This window comes from Scyliorhinus torazame, chromosome 4 (genome assembly GCF_047496885.1).
Source record: "Scyliorhinus torazame isolate Kashiwa2021f chromosome 4, sScyTor2.1, whole genome shotgun sequence".
Classification (NCBI taxonomy): Eukaryota; Metazoa; Chordata; class Chondrichthyes; order Carcharhiniformes; family Scyliorhinidae; genus Scyliorhinus; species Scyliorhinus torazame.
Genome location: NC_092710.1, coordinates 345,223,665 through 345,248,400, shown reverse-complemented (window position 1 = coordinate 345,248,400; position 24,736 = coordinate 345,223,665). Strand labels below are relative to the sequence as shown.

The window sequence follows — 24,736 nt, the reverse complement described above, 5'->3', positions numbered from 1 at the left end:
TTCGGAGGATTCTTCAGACTTTGTGTGGACGGATATTATAACGCGCACGCATCTTTCAGGATGGGAATGATTAACTACCCCATGGATCGTGCAGATTACGAACTCCCCCGATAAGGGGGGCCTCTAACAATGTTTTGCTATGGATAAATAGAGTTGGCTAATAAGGCACCAACTAAGGACAACCCAGCAGGGAGCTACTGGAGCTTCTGTAATAGTTGTTGTAAAATAAACTAAGTTTTTATTTCTCCAAAACTCGGTGTGAACTCTTTGTGGCCTTATAAAAGTGGACTAGGTGGATTGGCCATGTTAAATTGCCCCTTAGTGTCCAAAGATGTGCAGGTCAGGTGGAGACATGGGGTAACAGGGATAGATAGGGTGGGGGTGTGATCTTTCAAAGGGTCGATGCAGACTCGATGGCCGAATGGCCTCCTTCTGCATTGCAAAAATCTATGGTTTTATCCTGATTATTTAAATTATGTTCATCTAAACAACGGTAAATGAAAGTCCATTTTGCATTTGGCAAGAATAAACTTTACAGCATTCTGAAACTGCTCTGGATTTTGCCTTAGCGAAAAATCTTTGCAATTATATCTTGTAATCCTTCACCCTCCCTAAAGTTGACATGACCAGAGTACTCTTAGTGAAATATTAGATGCTCCTGATTGAATGAATGTTAATTACGCACCAGGTAGATAATAATTAATTTTCTCCGTGTGGTGACACACCAGAAACTGAGGAATGTGTCCTCAGGCCATGCATTGCACTTTTCTAACAATTTTTGACATAATGTCTTCATTAACTGGTCTGCCTATTTACAGGAAGCATACTTTGGTGTCTTGGACTGTACTGATGGAATACTTACTGGTGCAGCAACAATGCTACAAAATATTTTCTTGCCAGCTATTTCTGCAACTGGAAACTGGGGAGCACTTAATCAATATGTACTTGGGGAGAGAAAGAAGAAAGCTTTCAAGGATATTTTTCGCAAATACATCACTTTCTTAAATGGTAAGTTGTTTAAAAGTTAAATTGGGCTGTGAATAAACAGATAATGTATCGTGGGTATTTAAAAACTAGACCATTGGCCATATATGGTACTTAATTAGCAAGATAGATATTATCTTGTGGTTGATCAATCAACACGATAAGACCGTAGAATGAAAAGAAAACAAAGGAGCATGAAGATTGCATTTGATGTACATCTCAGAAGCAGGCCATTCATCTTAATCAGTGCATATCAGAGTTTATGCTCCACTTGAACCTCCTCCCACATTTTCTCATCTACCATCGTAAGCATCCATTCCCATCACCCTCATATGCTTGTCTATTTTCCAGGTTAAAAGCATCAGTAGTATATCGGCGGCACAGCGCCAGAGGCCCGGGTTCAATTCCGACCTTGGGTGACTGTGTGGAGTTTGCACATTCTCCCTGTGCATGTGTGGGTTTCCTGCAGTTTCACACAGTCCAAAGATGTGCAGGTTCGGTGGATTGGCCATGCTAAATTGCCCCTTAGTGTCAAAAGGTGGGATTACGGGGATCGGGCAGGGTGAGTGGCCCTAGTTAGGGTGCTCTTTAGAAATAGCCTCTTTCTGCACTGTAATAATAATCTTTTATTACTGTCACAAGTAGGCTTGCATCGGCACTGCAATGAAGTTACTGTGAAAAGCCCCTAGTTGCCACACTCCGGCTCCTGTTCAGGTACACAGAGAGAGAACTCAGAATGTCCAATTGATTGATATTTTTGTTTTGTGACTTTTTTTGTTCCCCTATCCCACCTAGAGTTACATCTCCCAAGTAAATGTGCCCTCTCTTTTCTAGTAAACATTACAAGAAGCAGATTGTCAAATTATTCTATTTTGTTGAAGAAAGTACCTGGAATTTTGATTCTGGCTCAAATGAAATGATTGGTAAGAGTTTCAATTCATTTTGGAATGGATCGATAGAAATACCTTTGCAGGATTTCCTTGTCTCAATTTGGCTCCCGATGCTGTTCATGCCTGTGGCATGTTGTTTGGATCTGGACTCGGAGGAATGCAGATTGTGAGGGATTCAGTGGCTGCATTGCGCTTGAGCGAGAACGTGAGTAGGCCGTTAAATAGTGAGAGAGGCAAAAAAACGAGAACAGCTCCAGGCACCAATCCGTTCGCTATCTAACCGGCCCGCTCCCATCGGCAAAATCGGGAACCCACGTAGCGTGGCGAGAGACCATTAGTCACCACTTAAGCTCAATTTCCATACAATTAATGGCAGCCGCTCCATATCCAACAGCCTCCCGTGATCTAATCGCCTCTCCAGCAAATGGTCACGTGGGCATCGATTAATACTCCTTTTTAAAGATGTGAAATTGGCAGAGGGGCTGCTGCATGAACCCGAGGTGGTGAGGAGCCATCTTCACTCACTGGCAAAGAGACCGGGAGCACTGGGCTTATTACCCATGTTCTGAGAGGGAGGTGGCGGGCAACGGGAGGTCCAGCCTCAGTTGGGGTAGGCCGCATTGGGGGGCTGGGGTACCGGAGCGGTTGGATCTCTGCTGGGGGGGGACAACTGCACTCAGGTCCGCTATACCAACCCCTGTATCCTGTGTACCCGGGATGCTCTGGAGACAACCCTTGCTCCTGTCTGTCTGTCCCACCGACCATCCATAACTTCCACTGGAGGCCTCTGGCCACGCAGATGAAGGCTCTTGCTTTTTGGGAGTTGGCAATCATAGTTAAACGAGCACATCACAAACCTCAAGTGGATTCCTGTGGGTAGGCGTGCCATGTAGCATGTAGGGGTTATTGCCTAGAATCCCAATCAGACCGTGATACTTGGATTCTGTGCCTGTGCTCAGGGAGGCGGTGGCATGGTGATATTGTCACTGGACTAGTAAACCAGGGGCCCAGACTAATTAACTGGGGATCCAGATTCAAATCCTGCCACTGCAGATGGTGAAGTTTAAATTCAATAAAAATCTTTAATAAAAAGTCTAATGATGACCATGAAACTATTGCTGATTGTCGTAAAAACCCATCTGGTTCTCTAATGCCCTTTAGGGAAGGAAATCTGCCGCCTTGCCTACATGTGACTCCAGACCTACAGCAATGTGGTTGACTCTTAACTGCTCCATTAAGGGCAATTAGGGATGGGTAAATGTGGTAGTCACCACTGATGTATATATTGTATCTATAGGATGTTGATATAGGTGCTTTACGGTAAGGCCCCTGTACTACAGGTACGGGGGTAGATCCCTGCCTGCTGGCTCCACCCAGTAGGCGGAGTATAAATATGTGCGCTTCCAGTACAGCAGCCATTTCGTCAGCTGCTGTAGGAGGCCACACATCTCAGTGTAATAAAGCCTCGATTACATCCTACTCTCGTCTTTGTGTAATTGATCGTGCATCAGTAACGTCCCATGAAAGAATTTTTAAAAAGAACACTGCGGGAGGCAATACCACGGACGCAGCAGCCAACATCCGAATACCCAGGGGATGGGCCCCAGCATTAAGGACATGCCCATGGCCAGAGGGTGGGTGAGTGCAATGGGGAGCGGCCTGCGCCCGGACCAGCTAAGGTTATGTGCAGGTGGCTGGGGAACAGGGTTTGAGGTACGGTGAGCAGGGGCCCTGCTGCGGCTGGGTGTACGTGGGCAGTGTGTGCCAGGGGGTGGGGGGTGGGCGGGGGAGGAGAGCAATAGTGTGACTGGAGGGATCCGGGGTGGAAGACATCACTGGTTGTCAGTCTCACATCCTCTCCGTACAGATATTCAACAGCATGGACAATATTCTGGATCCCGTGAAACTTGCTCTAATGGTGCTGCTGACAGGTTAGGCAGCCAGATGCTAGAGAAGGTAGCAGCAGCAGCGTCGACAGAGGCTCGAGGCAGCGACCCATGTGCTGGTCCCGCCCCAAATCTTGAGGACCCGGCTGCCCATCAGGCCAGGGTGAGACCCAGAGGGGGTGGCCCACGATGGCCCAAGGTGTACAAGCGCCGCTAGTCTTTCAAGCAGATAACAGACAGCGTGTGCCGCAGGAGGCTCCACCTCAACAAGTAGACAGTGCAGCACCTGCGCTATATCCTCGCAGATCTGGCACCATGGTGAGGAAGAGGACACCCACTCTTGGTAGCCCTCAAGGTCACTGCAGCCCTGAACTTCTACTCCTCGGTCATTTCAAGGCTTGAGTGGGACTTGTGTGGCATCTCACATGCTACAAACCATAGGTACATTCAACAGGTCACGGCTGATTATATAAACTTTGATAAGGACCAAGCCCAAAAGATGACCGGCAACAGGATTGTCCGCCATCACCGGGATGCTCCAGGTCTAGGGGCTCATAGATGACACGCATGTCACCTTGCAAGCACTGGGCCGACTGGGAGTATTTTACATCAACAGGAAGGGGTTCCACTTCCTGAACATCCAGCTCATGTGCGACTACAACCTTAAGATCATGTATGCGTGTGCATGCTTCACAGGGAGTATAATATTTGTCACAAGTAGGCTTGCATTAACACTGCAATGAAGTTACTGTGAAAAGTCCCGAGACGCCACACTCCAGTGCCTGTTCGGGTACACGGAGGGAGAATTCACAATGTCCACATTACCTAACAGCACGTCTTTTGGGACTTGTGGGAGGAAATCGGAGCACCCGGAGGAAACCCATGCAGACACGAAAACCTGCAGAATCCACTCAGACAATGACCCAAGCCAGGAATCAAACCTGTGACCCTGGAGCTGTGAAGCAACGCTGCTAACCATTGTGCTACCGTGCTGCCCTATACACGACAGTTGCATCCTGGGTCAGTCTGACACCCTGGCCTCTTCAAGGACCACCCCTGGATGGTGGTTGGGTACTGGCTAATGACGGCAATGCGGAGGCCGATGACTAAAGTGGAGACCCGGTACAACGAGGATCATGCAGCCAGGCGGTCTGTCATTGAGCGGTGCATTGGACTGCTGAAAATGTGGTTACAATGCTTTGACTGCTCTGGTGGTGCACTGCAGTACACTTCCCTGGAGGGCCGTCCGCTTTGTGGTGGTCTGCTGTGTCCCCCACAGCTTGGCAAAGCAGCGGGGCGACATGGTGGAGGAGGAGGAACTTGTGGCCACCTGCGAGGAGGAGAAGGACGAGAAGAGGCCAGAACAGGAGGAGCTTGAGGACGATCCCGGGGAGGAACCGGAGGCTGGCGGACAGGTGGCAGCAGCGTGTGTCCAGGGAGGCCCTCATCCTAACCCGTTTCATATAGGACATGGCCTCGTCCATCATCGTACCCTCTCCGCTCCTCACTCCTTCACTCTCCCCCAACTCCCTCATCCCTCTGCACTCCCCCCCCCCCCCCCCACCACCCCCACACCATCCTCTCCTCCCACCCCACTCCCCATTTCCCATCCTCCCAGGGTCTGTGTAATATCAATACAGGGTTCTGGGCCTGGTATGGCACTGACAGTGGGTCACTGCCGAGGGCAGGGTGGCGATGACACAGAGGTGCTCCTCAATCTATTCCATAGTCTGAATCCTGCCTTTCTGCTGAGTGCTCGCTCAGGCCCATCAACTCCACGCGGTGAGCCCGGGGGTGGGGGAGGTGGGGGGCACCGTGCGAGAGAAGTCCAGGGCCCCCATGTCTGGGGAGTTGGAGCAAGGGATTGGTGAAGGCAGCCAGCCGCTTACCACGTCCCATGGCCTTTGATGGCTCGGGCAGGCGTCCTCCAGGAGCTGTGGGGACGGTGGGCCCTGGCGCACTTGCCTGCGGCACATGCACAGTCATACCACCCTGTTCCAGGTGCTGACTGCGAGAGGCACCGTCGTCAGGGGTGGTACTCGGCGGAACTGGTGGCCACTCTCATCAGTCCATAGGATGGGCCTTGGTTCACCTCGGGACGGAGGGTTCGAGCCCTGACTGCCCCTGCGTCATCAGGCTATGCCAACATTGGCAACTCCCCAATGTCTGCAACATAGTGTTGACGCCCTCTGCGATGCTCCTCAGTGACTGGGACATACTCTGCAGTGTCTCGGCTATTCCCACCTTGAAAGGGACATGCCCCGCAGCGCCACAGCAAGGTCCACCCGGTACTGGGTCATGTCCCCCAGCAATTCGGACATTCAGCCGAGGCCCTCAGCCATTGCAGTCACTGACTGAGCCATGCCTTGGACATGTCCACTCATGCTGCCGACATCGTGTACCAGGCTCTCTACTGCTGTCGCCAGCTTAGCAGTGCTGGCCTCGGTGCCACGCATTGCCGATGCTACCTCCTGCGTCCATAGCCTCTGGGACTCCTCCAATCAGCTATGGAGCTGCTGGAGTGTCGCTTACATCCTCCTCTGAATATCATGGCCGCACCCTGTTGTCTGTATCAGCACCAGGTAAACTTTTTCCATGTTCAGCATCTGACTGGGATTCAGCTGTGTCTTGGGACCCAGCAGGCCTCCGATTCTGACTCGTCTGATGTTCCTGCCTGATGTACATCAGCAACTGTTTGTGCTCACCAGATTGTGCCCCAGATGCCTGACCACTACCGTTGCCCACCGAGGTGCATGTCTCTGCACTGGGGGTTGGGGGGAGGTTTCGGGGGGCAGAGAATGGATATGAGGTCAAAGGCAGGGATGATACTTTCTGTATTTGGAAAGCAATGCTGTGATCAGACAAACTCAGCATGGATTTACGAAAGGAAAATCATGTTTGAAAAATTACTAGAATTCTTTGAAGGTGTAACTCATAGAGTTGACCAGAACTGGTGGATGTGCTTTACTTAGACTTTCAGAAGGCTTTCAACAAGGTCTCAGATAGCAGATTCATATGTAAAGTTAAAGCGCATGGGACAAAGGGTAGTGTCTTGAGATGGATAAAAAGCTGGTTAGCAGACAGGAAGCAAAAAGTTGGAATAAATAGGTATTTTTCCAATTGCCAGGCAGTGACTAGTGGGGTACTGCAGGGATCTGTGCTAGGACCCCAACTTCACATTATATATTAGTGATTTGGACGAGGGAACTAAATGTATGTTCTCCAAATTTGCAGATGATACAAAGTTGGGTGGGAGAGTGAGCTGTGAGGAGGATGTAAAAGTGCTTCAGTGGGATTTGGATAGGCTGAGTGGACATGGCAGATGCAGTATGATGTGAATAACTGTGAGGTTATCCGCTTCGGTAGCAAAAATAAGAAAGCAGATTATTATTTGAATGGGTGTAAATTGAGAGAGGTGGATACTCAGCAAGACCTTGATGTCCTTGTGCATCAGTCGGTGAAAGTAAGCTCCTGAGGTACAGCAGGCAGTAAAGAAGGCAAAAGGTATGTTGGCCTTCATAGCAAGAGATTTTGAGTATCGGAATAGAGATGATTTACTGCATTTGTATAGAGCATTGGTGAGGCCACACCTGGAGCATCGTGTGCAGTTTTGGTGCCCTTATCTTAGGAAGGATAGACACATAAATACATAGAAGATAGGAGCAGGAGGAGGCATTTTGGCCCTTCGAGCCTGCTGCGCCATTTATCATGATCATGGCTGATCATCCAACTCATAGCCTAATCCTGTTTTCTCTCCATAGCCTTTGATCCCATTCACCCAAGTGGTATATCTAGCCACCTCTTAAATATATTCAATGTTTTTCCATCAACAACTGTAGTGATCTGCATATCTGTATGTATACAAGGGGTTAATGTATAGACAAAGCAGTTAAGTGTTCACTAGATCGCAGCACTAAAAAGAGGTATAGAAGACGGGCTCAATCCGTGTTCCCACCTCTTTGTGTGTATCGTGACTGATGACCAGAGGTAGAGAGAGATAGCTCAGAGTGCAGGTGTAGTTAATCATAGTTTATTCTTATTTAATATCTAGTATAAGTATTGGAGAGAAAACAAACTCAGAGTTTATTTGTTTAAGTTACTTAAGAAATTATTTGCTTTAATTGGAAAACTACGAGTGTTAATCAACATCGAGTTTAAGATCATCTTGGTCAGAAGCAAATGAGTAACATACATTACACAAGGTCATGATCAATGTTATGATCATCATATCCGAATAACTCATAGAACATAGAACATTACAGCGCAGTACAGGCCCTTCGGCCCTCGATGTTGCACCGACCTTTGAAACCACTCTAAAGCCCATCTACACTATTCCCTTATCATCCATATGTTTATCCAATGACCATTTAAATGCCCTTAATGTTGGCGAGTCCACTACTGTTACAGGCAGGGCATTCCACGCCCTTACTACTCTCTGAGTAAAGAACCTACCTCTGACATCTGTCCTATATTTATCACCCCTCAATTTAAAGCTATGTCCCCTTGTGCTCGACTTCACCATCCGAGGAAAAAGGTTCTCACTGTCCACCCTATCTAATCCTCTGATCATCTTGTATGCCTCAATTAAGTCCCCTCTTAACCTTCTTTCTAAAGAAAATAACAAGTCCCTCAATCTTCCCTCATAAGATCTTCCCTCCAGACCAGGCAACATCCTGGTAAATCTCCTCGACATAATTCCACATCATTCCTATAAAGCGGCGACCAGAACTGCATGCAATACTCCAAATGCGGCCGCACCAGAGTTTTGTACAGCTGCAACATGACCTCATGGCTCCGAAACTCAATCCCTCTACCAATAAAGGCTAACACACCGTATGCCTTCTTAACAACCCTCTCAACCCGGGTGGCAACTTTCAGGGATCTATGTACATGGACACCAAGATCTCTCTGCTCATCCACACTACCAAGAATCTCACTATTTGCCCAGTACTCTGTCTTCCTGTTATTCTTTCCAAAATGAATTACCTCACATTTTTCTGTATTCAACTCCATTTGCCACCTCTTAGCCCAGCTCTGCAGCTTATCTATGTCCCTCTGTAACGTGTTACATCCTTCCGCACTGTCCACAACTCCACCGACTTTCGTGTCATCGGCAAATTTACTCACCCATCCTTCTATGCCATCCTCCAGGTCATTTATAAAAATGACAAACAGCAGTGGCCCCAAAACAGATCCTTGTGGTACACCACTAGTAACTGGACTCCAGGCTGAACATTTCCCATCAACCACCACCCTTTGTCTTCTTCCAGCTAGCCAATTTCTGATCCAAACTGCTAAATCATCCTGAATCCCATGCCTCTGTATTTTCTGCAATAGCCTACCGTGGGGAACCTTATCAAACGCTTTACTGAAATCCATATAATTATATTTGTAATCAGTTAAGGTAAAGTGTAAAAATGGCAGGAGATCCCAGACCCATGTTATGCTCCTCGTGCTCAATGTGGGAGTTCAGGGACGCGGCCGTTGCCCCTGACTCCTTCATGTGCGGGAAGTGTGTCCAGCTGCAGCTCCTGTTAGACTGCATGACGGCTCTGGAGCTGTGGATGGACTCACTTTGTAGCATCCGCGATGCTGAGGAGGTCGTGGATAGCACGTTCAGTGAGTTGGTCACACCGCAGATTAGGGTTGGTGAGGGAGACAGGGAATGGGTGACCAAATGGCAGAGAAAGAGCAGGAAGGCAGTGCAGGTGTCACCTGCGGTCATTTCCCTCCAAAACAGGTATACCGTTTTGGATACTGTTGGGGGGAGATGTCTCACCAGGGGAAGACAGTAGTAGCAAGGCTCATGGCACCATGGCTGGCTCTGCTGCACAGAAGGGTGGGAAAAAGACTGGCAGGGCTATGGTCATAGGGGATTCAATCGTAAGGGGAGTAGACAGGCGTTTCTGTGGTCGAAAATTAGATTCCCGAATGGTATGTTGCCTCCCGGGTGCACGGGTCAGGGATGTCTCAGATCGGCTGCAGGACATACTGAAGGGGGAGGGTGAACAGCCAGTTGTCGTGATGCATATAGGCACCAACAATATAGGTACAATATGGGATGAGGTCCTACAATCAGAATTTAGGGAGTTAGGAGATAAATTAAAAAATAGGACCTTAAAGGTAGTAATCTCAGGATTGCTACCAGTGCCACGAGACAGTCAGAGTAGAAATTCAAGAATAGTCAGAATGAATACGTGGCTTGAGAGATGGTGCAGGAGGGAGGGGGTTCAGATATTTGGGACATTGGAACCGGTTCTGGGGGCGGTGGGACCATTACAAATCGGATGGTCAACACCTAAATATCCCAGGGTATAGATGCTTCAGGAGGGATAGAGAGGGAGGTAAAAGGGGTGGAGGAGTTGCATTACTGGTCAGAGATGATATCACAGCTATGATTAAGGAGGGCACGATGGAGGATTCGAGCACTCAGGCAATATCGGTAGAGCTAAGAAATAGGAAGGGTGCAGTGACATTGTTGGGACTTTATTACAGGCCTCCCAAAAGCGAGCGTGAAGTAGAGGTACAAATATGTAGACAGATTATAGAAAAATGTAGGAGCAATAGGGTGGTCGTGATGGGAGATTTTAACTTCCCCAGTATTGAATGGGACTCATGTAGTGTTGGAGGCGTAGATGGAGCAGAATTTGTAAGGAGCATCCAGGAGAGTTTTTTAGAGCAGTATGTAAATAGTCCAACTCGGGAAGGGGCCATACTGGACCTGGTATTGGGGAATGATCCCGGCCAGGTGGTTGAAGTTTCAGTCGGTGATTACTTTGGGAATAGTGATCACAATTTTGTAAGTTTTAGAATACTCATGGACAAAGACGAGAGTGGTCCTAAAGAAAGAGTGCTACATTGGGGAAAGGCCAAGTATAACAAAATTCGGCAGGAGCTCGGGAATGTGGATTGGGAGCAGCTGTTTAAGGGTAAATGTGGGAGTCTTTTAAGGAAAGGTTGATTAGAGTGCAGGACAGACATGTCCCTGTGAAAATGAGGGATAGAAATGGCAAGATTAGGGAACCATGGATGACGGGTGGAATTGTGAGACAAGCTAAGATGAAAAAGGAAACATACATAAGATCAAGGCGATTTAAATCTGATGAAGCTTTGGAGGAATATCGGGAAAGTAGGACAAATCTCAAACGCGCAATAAAGAGGGCTAAAAGGGGGTCATGAAATATCTTTGGCTAACAGGGTTAAGGAAAAACCCAAAGCTTTTTATTCGTATATAAGGAGCAAGAGGGTAACTAGAGAAAGGATTGGCCCACTCAAAGACAAAAGAGGGAATTTATGCATAGAGTCAGAGGAAATGGGTGAGATTCTTAATGAGTACTTTGCATCGGTATTCACCAAGGAGACGGACATGACGGATGTTGAGGCTAAGGATGGATGTTTAAATACTCTATGTCAAGTTGGAATAAGGAAGGGGGAAGTTTTGGGTATTCTAAAATACATTAAGGTGGTCCAGAAGGGATCTATCCCAGGTTGCTGAGGGAAGCGAGGGAAGAAATAGCTGGGGTCTTAACAAATATCTTTGCAGCATCCTTGAGCACGGGTGAGGTCGCGGAGGACTGGAGAATTGCTAATGTTGTCCCTTTGTTTAAGAAGGGTATCAGGGATAATCCAGGGAATTATAGACCTGTGAGCTTGACGTCAGTGGTAGGCAAACTGTGGGAGAAGATACTGAGGGATAGGATCTATTCACATTTGGAAGAAAATAGACTTATCAGTGATAGGCAGCATGATTTTGTGCAGGGAAGGTCATGTCTTACAAACCTAATCGAATTCTTTGAGGAAGTGACAAAGTTAATTGATGAGGGAAGGGCTGTAGATGTCATATACATGGACTTCAGTAAGGCGTTTGATAAAGTTTCCCATGGCAGGTTGATGGAAAAAGTGAAGTCGTATGGGGTTCAGGGTGGACTAGCTAGATGGATAAAGAACTGGCTGGGCAACAGGAGACAGAGAGTAGTGGTGGAAGGAAGTGTCTAAAAATGGAGAAAGGTGACTAGTGGTGTTCCACAGGGATCCGTGCTCGGACCACTGTTGTTTGTGATATACATAAATGATCTGGACGAAGGTATAGGTGGCCTGATTAGCAAGTTTGCAGATGATACTAAGATTGGTGGAGTTGCAGATAGTGAGGAGGACTGTCAGAGAATACAGCAAAATATAAATAGATTGGAGAGTTGGGCAGAGAAATGGCAGATGGAGTTCAATCCAGGCAAATGCGAGGTGATGCATTTTGGAAGATCTAATTCAAGAGCGGACTATACGGTCCATGGAAGAGTCCTGGGGAAAATTGATGTACAGAGAGATCTGGGAGTTCAGGTCTATTGTACCCTGAAGGTGGCAACGCATGTCGATAGAGTGGTCAAGAAAGCATACAGCATGCTTGCCTTCATCGGACGGGGTATTGAGTACAAGAGTCAGCAGGTCATGTTACAGTTGTATTGGACTTTGGTTAGGCCACATTTGGAATACTGCGTGCAGTTTTGGTCACCACATTACCAGAAGGATGTGGATGCTTTAGAGAGGGTGCAGAGCAGATTCACCAAGTTGTTGCCTGGTATGGAGGGTGCTAGCTATGAAGAAAGGTTGAGTAGATTAGGATTGTTTGCGTTGTAAAGACGGAGGTTGAGGTGGGACCTGATTGAGGTCTACAAAATTATAAGAGGTATGGACAGGGTGGATAGCAACAAGCTTTTTCCAAGAGTGGGGGTGTCAATTACAAGGGATCACGATTTCAAGGTGAGAGGGGGAAAGCTTAAGAGAGATGTGCGTGGAAAGTTTTTTACGCAGAGGGTGGTGGGAGCCTGGAATGCTTTGCCAGCGGAGGTGATAGAGGCAGGCACAGTAGCATCATTTAAGATGCATCTAGACAGATATATGAACGGGCGGGGAACAGAGGAAAGTAGATCCTTGGAAAATAGGTGACAGGTTTAGATAAAGGATCTGGATCGGTGCAGGCTGGGAGGGCCGAAGGGTCAGTTCCTGTGCTGTAATTTTCTTTGTTCTTTGTACATACACCACATCAACTGCTTCACCCTCGTCCACCTGTTTGGTCACCTTCTCAAAGGACTCAATAAGGTTTGTGAGGCACGACCTACCTTTCACAAAACTGTGTTGACTATCTCTAATTAAATTATTCCTTTCCAGATGATTGTACATCCTATCTCTTATCAACCTGATGAGGGGCATAGATAAGGTAGATAGTCAACATCTTTTCCCAAAGGTAGGGGAGTCTAAAACTAGAGGGCATAGGTTTAAGGTGAGAGGGGAGAGATTCAGAAGGGCCCAGAGGGGCAATTTCTTCACTCAGAGGATAGTGAGTGTCTGGAATGGGCTGCCAGAGGTAGTAGAGGTGGGTACAATTGTGTCTTTCAAAAAGCATTTAGATGGTTACATGGGTAAGATGGGTATAGAGGGTTATGGGCCAAGTGCGGGCAACTGGGACTAGCTTAATGGTAAAAACTGGGCGGCATGGACTGGTTGGGCCGAAGGGCCTGTTTCCATGCTGTAAACTTCTATGATTCTATGATTCTAACCTTTCCAAGACTTTGCCCACAACAGAAGTAAGGCTCACTGGTCTATAGTTACCGGGGTTGTCTCTACTCCCCTTCTTGAACAAGGGGACAACATTTGCTATCCTCCAGTCTTCTGGCACGATTCCTGTAGACAAAGATGACTTAAAGATCAAAGCCAAAGGCTCAGCAATCTCCCCCATAGCTTCCCAGATAATCCTAGGATAAATCCCAACCGGCCCAGGGGACTTATCTATTTTCACACTTTACAGAATTGCTAACACCTCCTCCTTAAGAACCCCAAGCCTTTCTAGTAGCCTGTATTTCAGTATTCTCCTCGACAACATTGTCTTTTTCCTGTGTGAATACTGACGAAAAATATTCATTTAGCACCTCTCCTATCTCCTCGGACTCCATGCACAACTTCCCACTACTGTACTTGATTGGTACTACTCTTACCCTAGTCATTCTTTTATTCCTGACATATCTATAGAAAGCTTTAGGGTTATCCTTCATCCTACCTGCCAAAGACTTCTCATGTCCCCTCTTGGCTCTTCTTAGCTCTCTCTTTAGGTCCTTCCTAGCTAACTTGTAACTCTTGAGCGCCTTAACTGAACCTTCACGTCTCATCTTTACATAAGCCTCCTTCTTCCTCTTGACAAGTGATTCAACTACTTTAGTAAACCATGGTTCCCTCGCTCGACCACTTCCACTCTGCCTGACAGGGACATACTTATCAAGGACACGCAGTAGCTGATCCTTGAACCAGCTCCACATTTCAATTGTGCCCATCCCCTGCAGTTTCCCTCCCCATCCTATGCATCCTAAATCTTGCCTTATCGCATCATAATTGCCTTTCCCCCAGCTATAACTCTTGTCCTGCGGTATATACCTCTCCTTTTCCATCGCTAAAGTAAACGTAACCGAATTGTGGTCACTATCACCAAAGTGCTCACCTACCTCAAAATCTAACACCTGTCCAGGTTCATTTCCAAGTACCAAATCCCATATGGCCTCGCCTCTCGTTGGCCTATCTACATACTGTGTCAGGAAACCCTCCTGCACACATTGGACAAAAAAAGACCCATCTAACATGCTCAAACTATTGCGTTTCCACTCAATATTTGGAAAGTTAAAGTCCCCCATAACAACTTCCCTGTTACTTTCGCTCCTATCCAGAATCATCTTTGCAATCCTTTCCTCTACATCTCTGGAACTTTTCGGAGGCCTATAGAAAACTCCCAGCAGGGTGACCTCTCCTTTCCTGTTTCTGACCTCAGCCCATACCACCTCAGTAGACGAGTCCTCATCGAACGTCCTTTCTGCCACCGTAATACTGTCCTTGACTAACAATGCCACCCCTCCCCCTCTTATACCACCTTCTCTGAGCTTACTGAAATATCTAAACCCCGGCACATGTAACAACCATTCCTGTCCCTGCTCTATCCATGTCTCCGAAATGGCCACAACATCGAAGTCCCAGGTACCAACCCATGCCGCAAGTTTACCCACCTTATTTCGGTGGGTAATGCTCCTGGCATTAAAGTAGACACACTTCAAACCATTTTCCTGTCTGCCGGTACACTCCTGCAAATTTGAAACCTTACTCCTGACCTCACTATTCTCAACCTCCTGTATATTGGAGCTACAATTCAAGTTCCCAGACCCCTCAGCCATGTCTGAGTAGTATTCTTCAATAAACAAATCATCTTCTTTGGTTTCGGATTTGTTATTGTGCTCTTCACCTTTAATTAACAAATCATCTTCTTCAGTTTTGGATTTGTTAATGTGCTCTTCACTTTTTATGCTGCAAATTGCATGTTCCGTGGTGCTGCGAAAATTATCTTCAACTGCCTGTTCAAGTTCAGGCATTGTTCTGCCTTTCGAGGTAAAAAATGTGGGTTTGATAGCTTTAAAACTCTTATTTTAAATTTTCGGGCAGTTTCCCTTTAAGTGAGCGTGTTCTGAGTTTTCTGACGTCATGATGTAATGTGTACCCCCGCCCCCCCCCCAACAAAAAGAAAGAAACAAGAACACAAGTAGAAATTATGCATTGGATTTCCCCATGTACAGTAACCCCCCTTCTAACAGTAAACAGCACAAAAAGGGGAAAAAACCCACCTTGACCCAAACACCCCCCCAAGAGAACCCCCCCCTCCCGCCCGCCCCTGTGCTGCTGCTGCTGTTGACCTCCTCCTAATGCTCCATGAGATAGTCTAGGAACAGTTGCCACCGCCTGAGGAACCCCTGCACAGACCCTCGCAAGGCAAACTTTATCCTCTCCAGCTTGATGAACCCTGCCATGTCATTGATCCAAGCTTCCTTCCATAGTAGCAAAATCCTCCGCCGGGCTACCAGGGACGCGAAGGCCAGAATACCGGCCTCTTTCGCCTCCTGCACTCCCGGCTCGTCCGATACCCCAAATAATGCTAATCCCCAGCTCGGCTTGACCCGGGCATTCACCGCCTTGGACATAGTCCTCGCAAAACCCATCCAGTGCCGGGCACGACCAGAACATGTGGACGTGATTTGCGGGCTCCCCAAGCACCTCCCACATCTGTCCTCCACTCAAAGAACCTACTCAACCTCGCCCCTGTCATATGTGCTCTGTAAGTAACCTTGAACTGTATTAGGCTGAGCCTGGCGCAAGAGGAGGAAGAATTAACTCTACTCAGGGCATCAGCCCACAGACCCTCATCTATCTCCTCCCCAAGCTCCTCCTCCCACTTGCCCTTTAACTCCTCCACCGAGGCCTCCTCCTCTTCCTGTAGCTCCTGATAAATCATCAAAACCTTGCCTTCTCCAACCTATACACGTGAAATCACCCTGTCCTGAATCCCACGTGCCGGAAGCAGCGGGAACTCCCTCACCGGCCACCTCACAAATGCCCTCACTTGCATGTACCTAAAAACTTTTCCCGGGGGTAGCCCAAACTTCTCCTCCAACGCCCCCAGGCTCGCAAACGTCCCATCGATGAACAGGTCCCCCATTCTTCTAATTCCCGCCCGGTGCCAGCTCCGAAAAGCCCCATCCTTTCTTCCCGGGACGAACCGATGGTTCTCCCGAATCGGGGACCAAACCGAGCCTCCCACCTCGCCCCTGTGTCGCCTCCACTTCCCCCAGATCTTCAGCGTTGCCGCCGCCACCGGAATTGTGGCGTACCTTATCGGCGAGAGCGGCAGCGGTGCCGTCACCAGCGCCCTCAGGCTCGTGCCCAGACAGGACGCCATCTCTAACCTCTTCCACGCCGCCCCCTCTCCCTCCATTACCCACTTACGGATCATCGCCACATTGGCTGCCCAATAATAGCCACACAGATTCGGCAGTGCCAGCCCCCCCCCTGTCCCTGCTGCGCTCCAGAAACACCCTCTTCACCCTCGGGGTCCTATTCGCCCACACAAATCCCATGATGCTCCTGCTTACTCGTTTTAAAAAGGCCTTGGGGATCATAATGGAAAGGCACTGGAACACAAAGAGAAACCTCGGAAGGACCGTCATTTTTACCAACTGCACCCTACCCGCCAGTGAGAGTGGCAGCATATCCCATCTTTTAAAATCCTCCTCCATCTGCTCTACCAACCACTTCAAGTTGAGCTTGTGCAGGGCCCCCCAACTCCTAGCTACTTGGATCCCCGGGTACTGAAAGCTCCTTTCCGTCCTCTTCAGCGGTAACTCGTCTATCCCCCTTCCCTGGTCCCCTGAGTGCACCACAAAGAGCTCACTCTTCCCTACATTGAGTTTATACCCCAAAAAGTCCCCAAACTCCCTAAGGATCCGCATGACCTCTGCCATCCCCTCCACTGGATCCGTAACATATAACAACAGGTCATCGGCATACAACGACACCCGGTGTTCCTCTCCCCCCCCCCCCCCCCACCCCCCCCACCCCCCCCCCCCCCGAACCAATCCCCTCCATTTCCTGGACTCCCTCAGTGCCATGGCCAGCGGCTCAATTGCCAGTGCAAACAACAAGGGGGGACAAGGGGCACCCCTGTCTCGTCCCCCGGTACAGCCGAAAGTACTCCGACCTCCACCGATTCGTAGCCACACATGCCACCGGGGCTCTATATAGCAGCCTGACCCAACTGATGAACCCCTCCCCGAACCCAAACCTCTCCCACTCCCACTCCACCCGATCAAAGGCCTTCTCCGCGTCCATAGCTGCCACTACCTCCGCTTCCCCCTCCACCGAGGGCATCATAATCACACTGAGGAGCCTCCGGACATTTGTATTTAGCTGCCTACCCTTCACAAATCCCGTCTGGTCCTCATGAATCACCCCCGGGACACAGTGCTCAATTTCCCGTAGCCAGCACCTTCGCCAGCAACTTAGCGTCAACATTGAGGAGCGAGATCGGTTTATACGACCCACATTGCAATGGATCCTTGTCCCGCTTCAAGATCAAAGAAATCAGCGCCCTGGACATTGTCGGGGGCAAGGTCCCCCCCTCCCTCGCCTTACTCAAAGTCCTCACTCGCAACGGGCCCAGCAGGCCCACGTATTTCCTGTAGAATTCAACCGGGAACCCATCCGGCCCCGGGGCCTTCCACGCCTGCATGCTCCCCAATCCTGTAACCAGCTCCTCCAGCCCAATCAGGTAAAGTACACTTATGTTGGCTTTTTTACCTCTGCTTTGAACCTTAACACCTCGATCAGTAATATCTCCTAAGCTATATTTCCTCTTAACTTTTCTCCTAATTTTCCTTGTCTTTGAACCCATATCTTCATGTAACAACCTGCCGCGTCGCTTACCATTAATGTTTTTACCTCCCGTTTTATTCCTTTTAGTATTACTGGGCCTATTCACTGAGCTCCCCTCAGTCACTGTACCTTGTACTGTCACCCTTTTTGATTTTTGACTATGGCTTCTCTGCCTTACACTTTCCCCCTTACTGCCTTTTGTTTCTGTCCCTGTTTTACTACCTTCCAACTCCCTGCATCGGTTCCCATCCCCCTGCCACATTAGTTTAAATACTCCCCAACAGCTCTAGCAAACCCCCCCCCCCCCCCAGGACATCGGTTCCAGTCCTGCCCAGGTGCAGACCGTCCGGTTTGTACTGGTCCCACCTCCCCCAGAACCGGTTCTAATGCCCCAGGAATTTGAATCCATAAGACCATAAGACATAGGAGCGGAAGTAAGGCCATTCGGCCCATCGAGTCCACTCCACCATTCAATCATGGCTGATTTCAACTCCATTTACCCGCTCTCTCGCCATAGTCCTTAATTCCTCGAGAAATCAAGAATTTATCAACTTCTGTCTTAAAGACACTCAACATCCCTCCCTCTTGAACCATCTTTCGAGCCACGCATTCATCCTATCTATCCTGACATTTCTACTCTGACTAGCTCATGGCACTGGTAGCAATCCTGAGATTGCTACCTTTGAGGTCCTACTTCTTAGTTTAACTCCTAACTCCCTGAATTCAGCTTGTAGGACCTCGTCCCGTTTTTTACCTATATCGTTGGTGCCTATGTACACCACAACAGCTGGCTGTTCACCCCTGCTGGTGAAGGAGCCCGGGACAGTGGACGTGTCAATGAGCTCCCACATCGCACACGAGTAGCATGACACGGGTCTGTGATCTCCTGCTATGTCTTAAACCTTAGGTAAACTTATACAACTGCAATTCCAAAAAACGAAAGAAAAAATAAATAACTAACCAGGGATAAAAAGCACCTCTTCCCCACCCAGCTTCGAATTCCCACCTAGATTCAAATTCCGAAACTCACTCTTTGCTGACTCACTCTGGCTGTGTCTTCTCTGGCTCACTGGGAGAACTCACTCACTTATATTATATTGCTACTCCTGGTAGCATGTTGTATTACTTGGTTAAAGTAATATCTGTCGTTACTGGTTGCAGATGATCTTGAAGAACACTTGAGTCTTCAAAGTAAACTGAAAGAATTTATTAAGTAACGATGAAGCTAATTAATGAGTTTGACACTCCACTGAACTAACTCCAGCAATAAAGTAAGAATAAATAACTGTACAAACTGTATCTCAGATACACCAGGTGTTTAGGCGGAGATCCTCTCTGCTACACTGTTGCTATCTGGTAACTCCTGAATGGAAAGAGAGCTGAAAAAGAGCTCGAGCTTCTGGGAACTCAGTTATATAGTTGATCTAGTAATGCCCTCTAGTGATAGTGTTCCAGCTAGGTGTTGTGATTAACCCTTTAGTTACATGTCTGTCTACATATTATTACAGTGGTGAGGAATCTGATTCTGTCCCCCCACCTGGCCCTCTCCCTTCGGTTGTGGACAACTTCTGCAGAGTCACAGAGAGGTCATCATTTGCCGCACACAAACATGGTTCACTGTGGGGAGCGTAAACTTGGGGGGGGGGTGGTGAGGGCAGCATGGGTGCGCCATTAAATGGAATGGTGCTCGGCAGAGGCGGTGCCAGGCGCATTTCGGGGCTGGGGGGTCCGGTGTGGTCTGGTGTAGGCCGTTGAGAACCTTGCGCACTGGGTGCCGGTCCTCCAGCTCATGCAGTCCGAGCATTCAACCGCTGCTACCTCCTTCCTGGCAGCACTGGCTGCCCTGTGGCTGACCCTCTGGGACCCTCGGGAAAACAGGACATCCCTTCTGGCTTCAACCGCATCTGGGAGTGTCCCATGGTCTGCAACCCTGAATTGTGTCTGTCTTGGCGTCATGACGCGAGCAGTGTGGGGTTGGCTGTGCAAGGGCAGTTTAAGTGCTCCTCTACCTTGTTTTTAAACATATTGTTATTGGTATTTTCAATTTAGACTCCGTATTTTACGTTTTATATTTACACATGTGTGGTTCTTTTGTACATATTGATATTGTCTGTCTTGATGTGTCCTTCTCTCCCCTTTTTTCCCCGCCCCCCCACCTCCCCAGCCCCTCCTTAGTATCCCCCTTTTTCATTCAGAGTGTACTATCCCATGGCTCCTATTCTCCCCTTCCCCCCTTCCCATTATGTTTTCTGCTGCCTGCCTTGCAGCTTTGGTTGTGCGACCTCCAACCAGCAGGTGGCGGTACAGATCCACCATGCAGTCTCGAGACAGTGGTCATGTGACTAGGCAGTCAGATATAAGTCAGGGCAGATCCAGTGATCAGAAGAAGCTTGTAAGACGTACATGAGGACAGTAGTGCATAGGGGTAGTTCCAGGGGAGTATAAAGAAACTCCATGATAACTTGCTCTGTATCTAATCATTACCTTACGATGTGTGCATCAATAAAAATCCTGGTTTGGACAAGTCACCAGCAGTTCTGTGGATTCCTTGCTAGACATCGAACACCGAACACACCAGTGTTTGCGTGGGTTTTCTTTGGGTGCTCCGGTTTCTTCCCATAAGTACCGAAAGAAATGCTTGTTAGGTGAATTGGACATTCTGAATTCTCCCTCTGTGTACCCAAAAAGGCGTTGGAGTGTGGTGACTAGAGGATTGTCACAGTAACTTCATTGCAGTGTTAATGTAAGCCTATTTGTGACACGGATAAAGATTATTATTATTATTATTAACACATGAAGGTACCTGCACTGCACTAGACATTGCCATTGTGTCTGCCAGTGCCTTTTTGAGTGAATCTACAATTGAATGATGTGGAGATGCCGGCGTTGGACTGGGGTGAGCACAGTAAGACGTTTTACAACACCAGGTTAAAGTCCAACAGGTTTGTTTCGATGTCACTAGCTTTCGGAGCGCTGCTCCTTCCTCAGGTGAATGAAGAGGTCTGTTCCAGAAACATTTTAATGTGAGCTACAGATTAGTTAGACATGTTGATATGCACTGGGAACAGGGTTGGGACTACTCAAACTCATTGCACATTGAAAAAGTAAATCTGTAAATCCTAAAATTGGGGTGGCATGGTAGCACAGTGGTTAGCACTGCTGCTTTACAGTGTCAGGGACCTGGGCTCATTTCCGATCTTGGGTCACTGCCTGTGTGGAGTTTGCACGTTCTCCCGGTGTCTGCGTGGGTTTCCTCCGGTGCTCCGGTTTCTTCCCACAGGGAAGTTTGCAGTTGTCTAAGATGTGCCGGTTAGGTGGATTGACCTTGATCAATTGCCCTTTAGTGTCCAGGAATGTGTGGGTTAGGTTGACGGGTTCTTGGGATAGGGCAGGGAAATGGGCTTGGGTGAAATGCTCTTTCAGAGACTGGTGCAGACTTGATGGGCTGAATGGCCTCCTTCTACACTGTAGGGATTATATGTGTCTGCGTGGGTCTCACCCCCACAACTCAAAGATGTGCAGGGTAGGTGGATTGGCCGGGCTAAATTGCCCCTTAGAATTTTTTTAAAAAATGAATTCTTTGTCCTTACATAGCAATGTGATTAATCATCAGCAGATTGAAGAAGTAAACATCAATTAATTGCTCCCTTTTCTGTGTGTATGTTAGTAATGAAGTATAGTATATGCTCATTGAATTTGAATACAGTAATCAATTTCCAATTTTTTAGCATGGTGTCATTTCCTCTGTCCCACTAATGCGCTCCTATTAAAGGGGTCTGAGGCCTGGCACTTGCCATTCAGAGACATGACAGTATTAAGTTGGTTGATTGTATTTTAATGGGGACTGGATATGACTGCACTGATCAACAGGTTTGTTGCTTGAATAATAGCTGTCAGATCCTACAAACCCTGAGATGCAGCATCATGCATGTAGGTTAACTGGGTCTGAGCGCTTGGAAGAAAGGATTGGATTGGATTGGATTGTTTTTCTGCGAGCAGCTCAACAGATCATTAAGTACATGAAAAGAAAAGGAAATAAAAGAAAATACATAATAGGGCAATACAAGGTACACATTGTAACTACATATGCACCGGCATCGGTTGAAGCATACAGATGTGTTGTGTTAATGAAGTCAGTCCATAAGAGGGTCGTTTAGGAGTCTGGTAGCAGCGGGGAAAAAGCTGTTTTTCAGTCTGTTCGTGCGAGTTCTCAGACTTCTGTATCTCCTGCCCGATAGAAGAAGTTGGAAGAGTGAGTAAGCCGGTGGGAGGGGTGTTTGGTTATGTTGCCCGCTTTCCCCAGGCAGCGGGAGGTGTAGATGGAGTCAATGGATGGGAGGCAGGTTTGTGTGATGGACTGGGCTGTGTTCACGACTTTCTGAAGGTTCTTGTGGTCTTGGGCCGAGCAGTTGCCATACCAGGCTGTGATGCAGCCAGATAGGATGTTTTCTATGGTGCATCTGTAAAAGTTGGTAAGAGTTAATGTGGACATGCCGAATTTCCTTAGTTTCCTGAGGAAGTATAGGCGCTGTTGTGCTTTCGTGATGGTAGTGTCAACGTGGGTGGACCAGGACAGATTTTTGGTGATATTCCTGCAAATATTTCCTTTTCAATTAATGTTCGAATACCATTTTGAATGCCATGTTTGAATCTGTCTCCACACAACCTGAGGCAAGGCATTCCAAATCTTAACCACCCACTGTGTAAGAACGTTTTCCTCATAAGACAATCACAGTACATATGTGTCTTCTGGTTCACAACCCTTCCAACAATGGAAACAGCTTATCGCAATCATCCTGGTTTAGGGGCTGGTTTAGCACAGGGCTAAAGAGCTGGCTTTGAAAGCAGACCAAGGCAGGCCAGCAACATGGTTCAATTCCCGTACCAGCCTTCCCGAACAGGCGCCAGAATGTGGTGACTAGGGGCTTTTCACAGTAACTTCATTTGAAGCCTACTTGTGACAATAAGCGATTTTCATTTCATTTCATTTCAATCTAATCTAGCCAGACCGCGCAAGATTTTGAATATCTTTATCAAACATTGTGGTAGTATGTATTGGGGGTCATGTGGGACTGGAAGCCCTAATGTCATTGGCTGACAGATCCCGGGTCCTGGTTGGCCGTTGACCTCAAGCTCCGCCCTGAAGGCGGAGTATAAGAAGCCGGAGTCTTCCCCCGCAGGCCAGTTTACTATCGAGCTGCGGGGGAACAGACACGCTTAATAAAGCCTCATCGACTTCACTCTATTCGTCTCACGGAGTCTTTGTGCGCTACAATTTATTAAGCGTGCCTAAAAAGGACTATGGAGCTCAGGATCATTCCGGAATGCCTGAGGATCAGCCCCCACGCAGTGAACGCGGCAGCAGCCTTCAAGCACTGGCAGACTTGCTTCGAGGCCTACCTCAGAACGACCACCGGCCGAGTCTCAGAAGACCAAAAACTGCAGGTCCTGCACTCGAGGGTGAGCACGGAGATTTTCTCCCTCATCGAAGACTCGGATGATTTCCAGACGGCCTTCGCATCACTGAAAAGTCTCTACGTTCGCCCAGTTAACCAAATCTACGCTCGCTACCAGCTCGCGACGAGACGGCAAGCTCCCGGAGAATCGATGGACGAGTTCTACGCCGCGCTGCTGATTTTGGGACGAGCCTGCAGCTGCCTGTCTGTAAACGCAAACGAACACACGGACATGTTAATGCGCGACGCTTTTGTGGCAGGTATGCAATCCTCCCAAATCCACCAAAGACTTCTAGAAAAAGAGTCGCTAGGACTCTCAGAGGCACGGGCCCTAGCAGCCTCCCTAGACGTGGCCGCGCGTAATACCCGCGCCTACGGCCCCGACCGCGCGGCAACCCATTGGGCCCCGTACGTACCCGTCGCGCCAAACCCCCTACCCCCCCCACAGGCTTGCGCGGTCCAAACGCCGAGACGCACCGGGGGCGCCCGCTGTTATTTCTGCGGCCAGGCGAAACACCCCCGGCAGCGCTGCCCGGCCCGCGCAGCAATCTGCAAAAGCTGCGGGAAAAAGGGCCATTATGCGGTTGTGTGCCGGTCCCACGAGGTCGCCGCTGTCCCGGGAGAACAGGGAGCCCTGCAAGCAGTCTACGCGCCCCAACCCCCCCAGCACGCCATGTGCGACACGCAGGCGCAGCCGCTCTGGGTCCCGACCACCGCGGTCCCGGGAGAACTGGGAGCACTGCACGCCGCCTACGCCCCCCAACCCCCCTCCCCGCAGCCCATGTATGACCCGCCGCCGGCGCTACCGCTTTGGGTCCCGGCCAACACTCTCCACGGAGAGGAGGGAGTTTTCCGGGTCCCTAAAGCCACCCTAACCCCCACCGCGCGCCCAACGCCTGACCCGCCGGCGCCACCTACTTGGGCCCCGACCACCACTATCCCCGGTGAGGGAGCTCCGCGCGGTCCCAGCGCTCGCGGCCCCACGCCTGACCCGCCGGCGCCGCCAACTTGGACCCCGACCACCGCTGTCCCCGGTGAGGGAGCTCCGCGCGGTCCCAGCGCTCGCGGCCCCACGCCTGACCCGCCGGCGCCGCTGACTTGGGCCCCGACCACCGCTGTCCCCGGTGAGGGAGCTCCGCCCGGTCCTAGCGCTCGCGATCCTAGCGCTCGCGGTGAGGGAGCTCCGCGCGGTCCTAGCGCTCGCGGTCCTAGCGCTCCCCAGCCCCCCCAGCACACCATGTGCGACCCGCAGATGCCGCCATTTTGGGTCCCGGCCACCACGAGGGGAGGA

General features: G+C 49.1%; 1 protein-coding gene across 1 annotated transcript in view; it reads left to right on the top strand.

The window, feature by feature from the left end:
- LOC140411190 (dynein axonemal heavy chain 8-like) overlaps positions 1-24,736 on the top strand; it is a 2,783,184-nt gene that overhangs the window by 207,415 nt on the left and 2,551,033 nt on the right. The window contains exon 6 of the mRNA XM_072500280.1: positions 819-1,008. Within this exon, the coding sequence (XP_072356381.1) occupies positions 819-1,008 (190 nt within the window). The remainder of the gene's footprint in view (positions 1-818; positions 1,009-24,736) is intronic.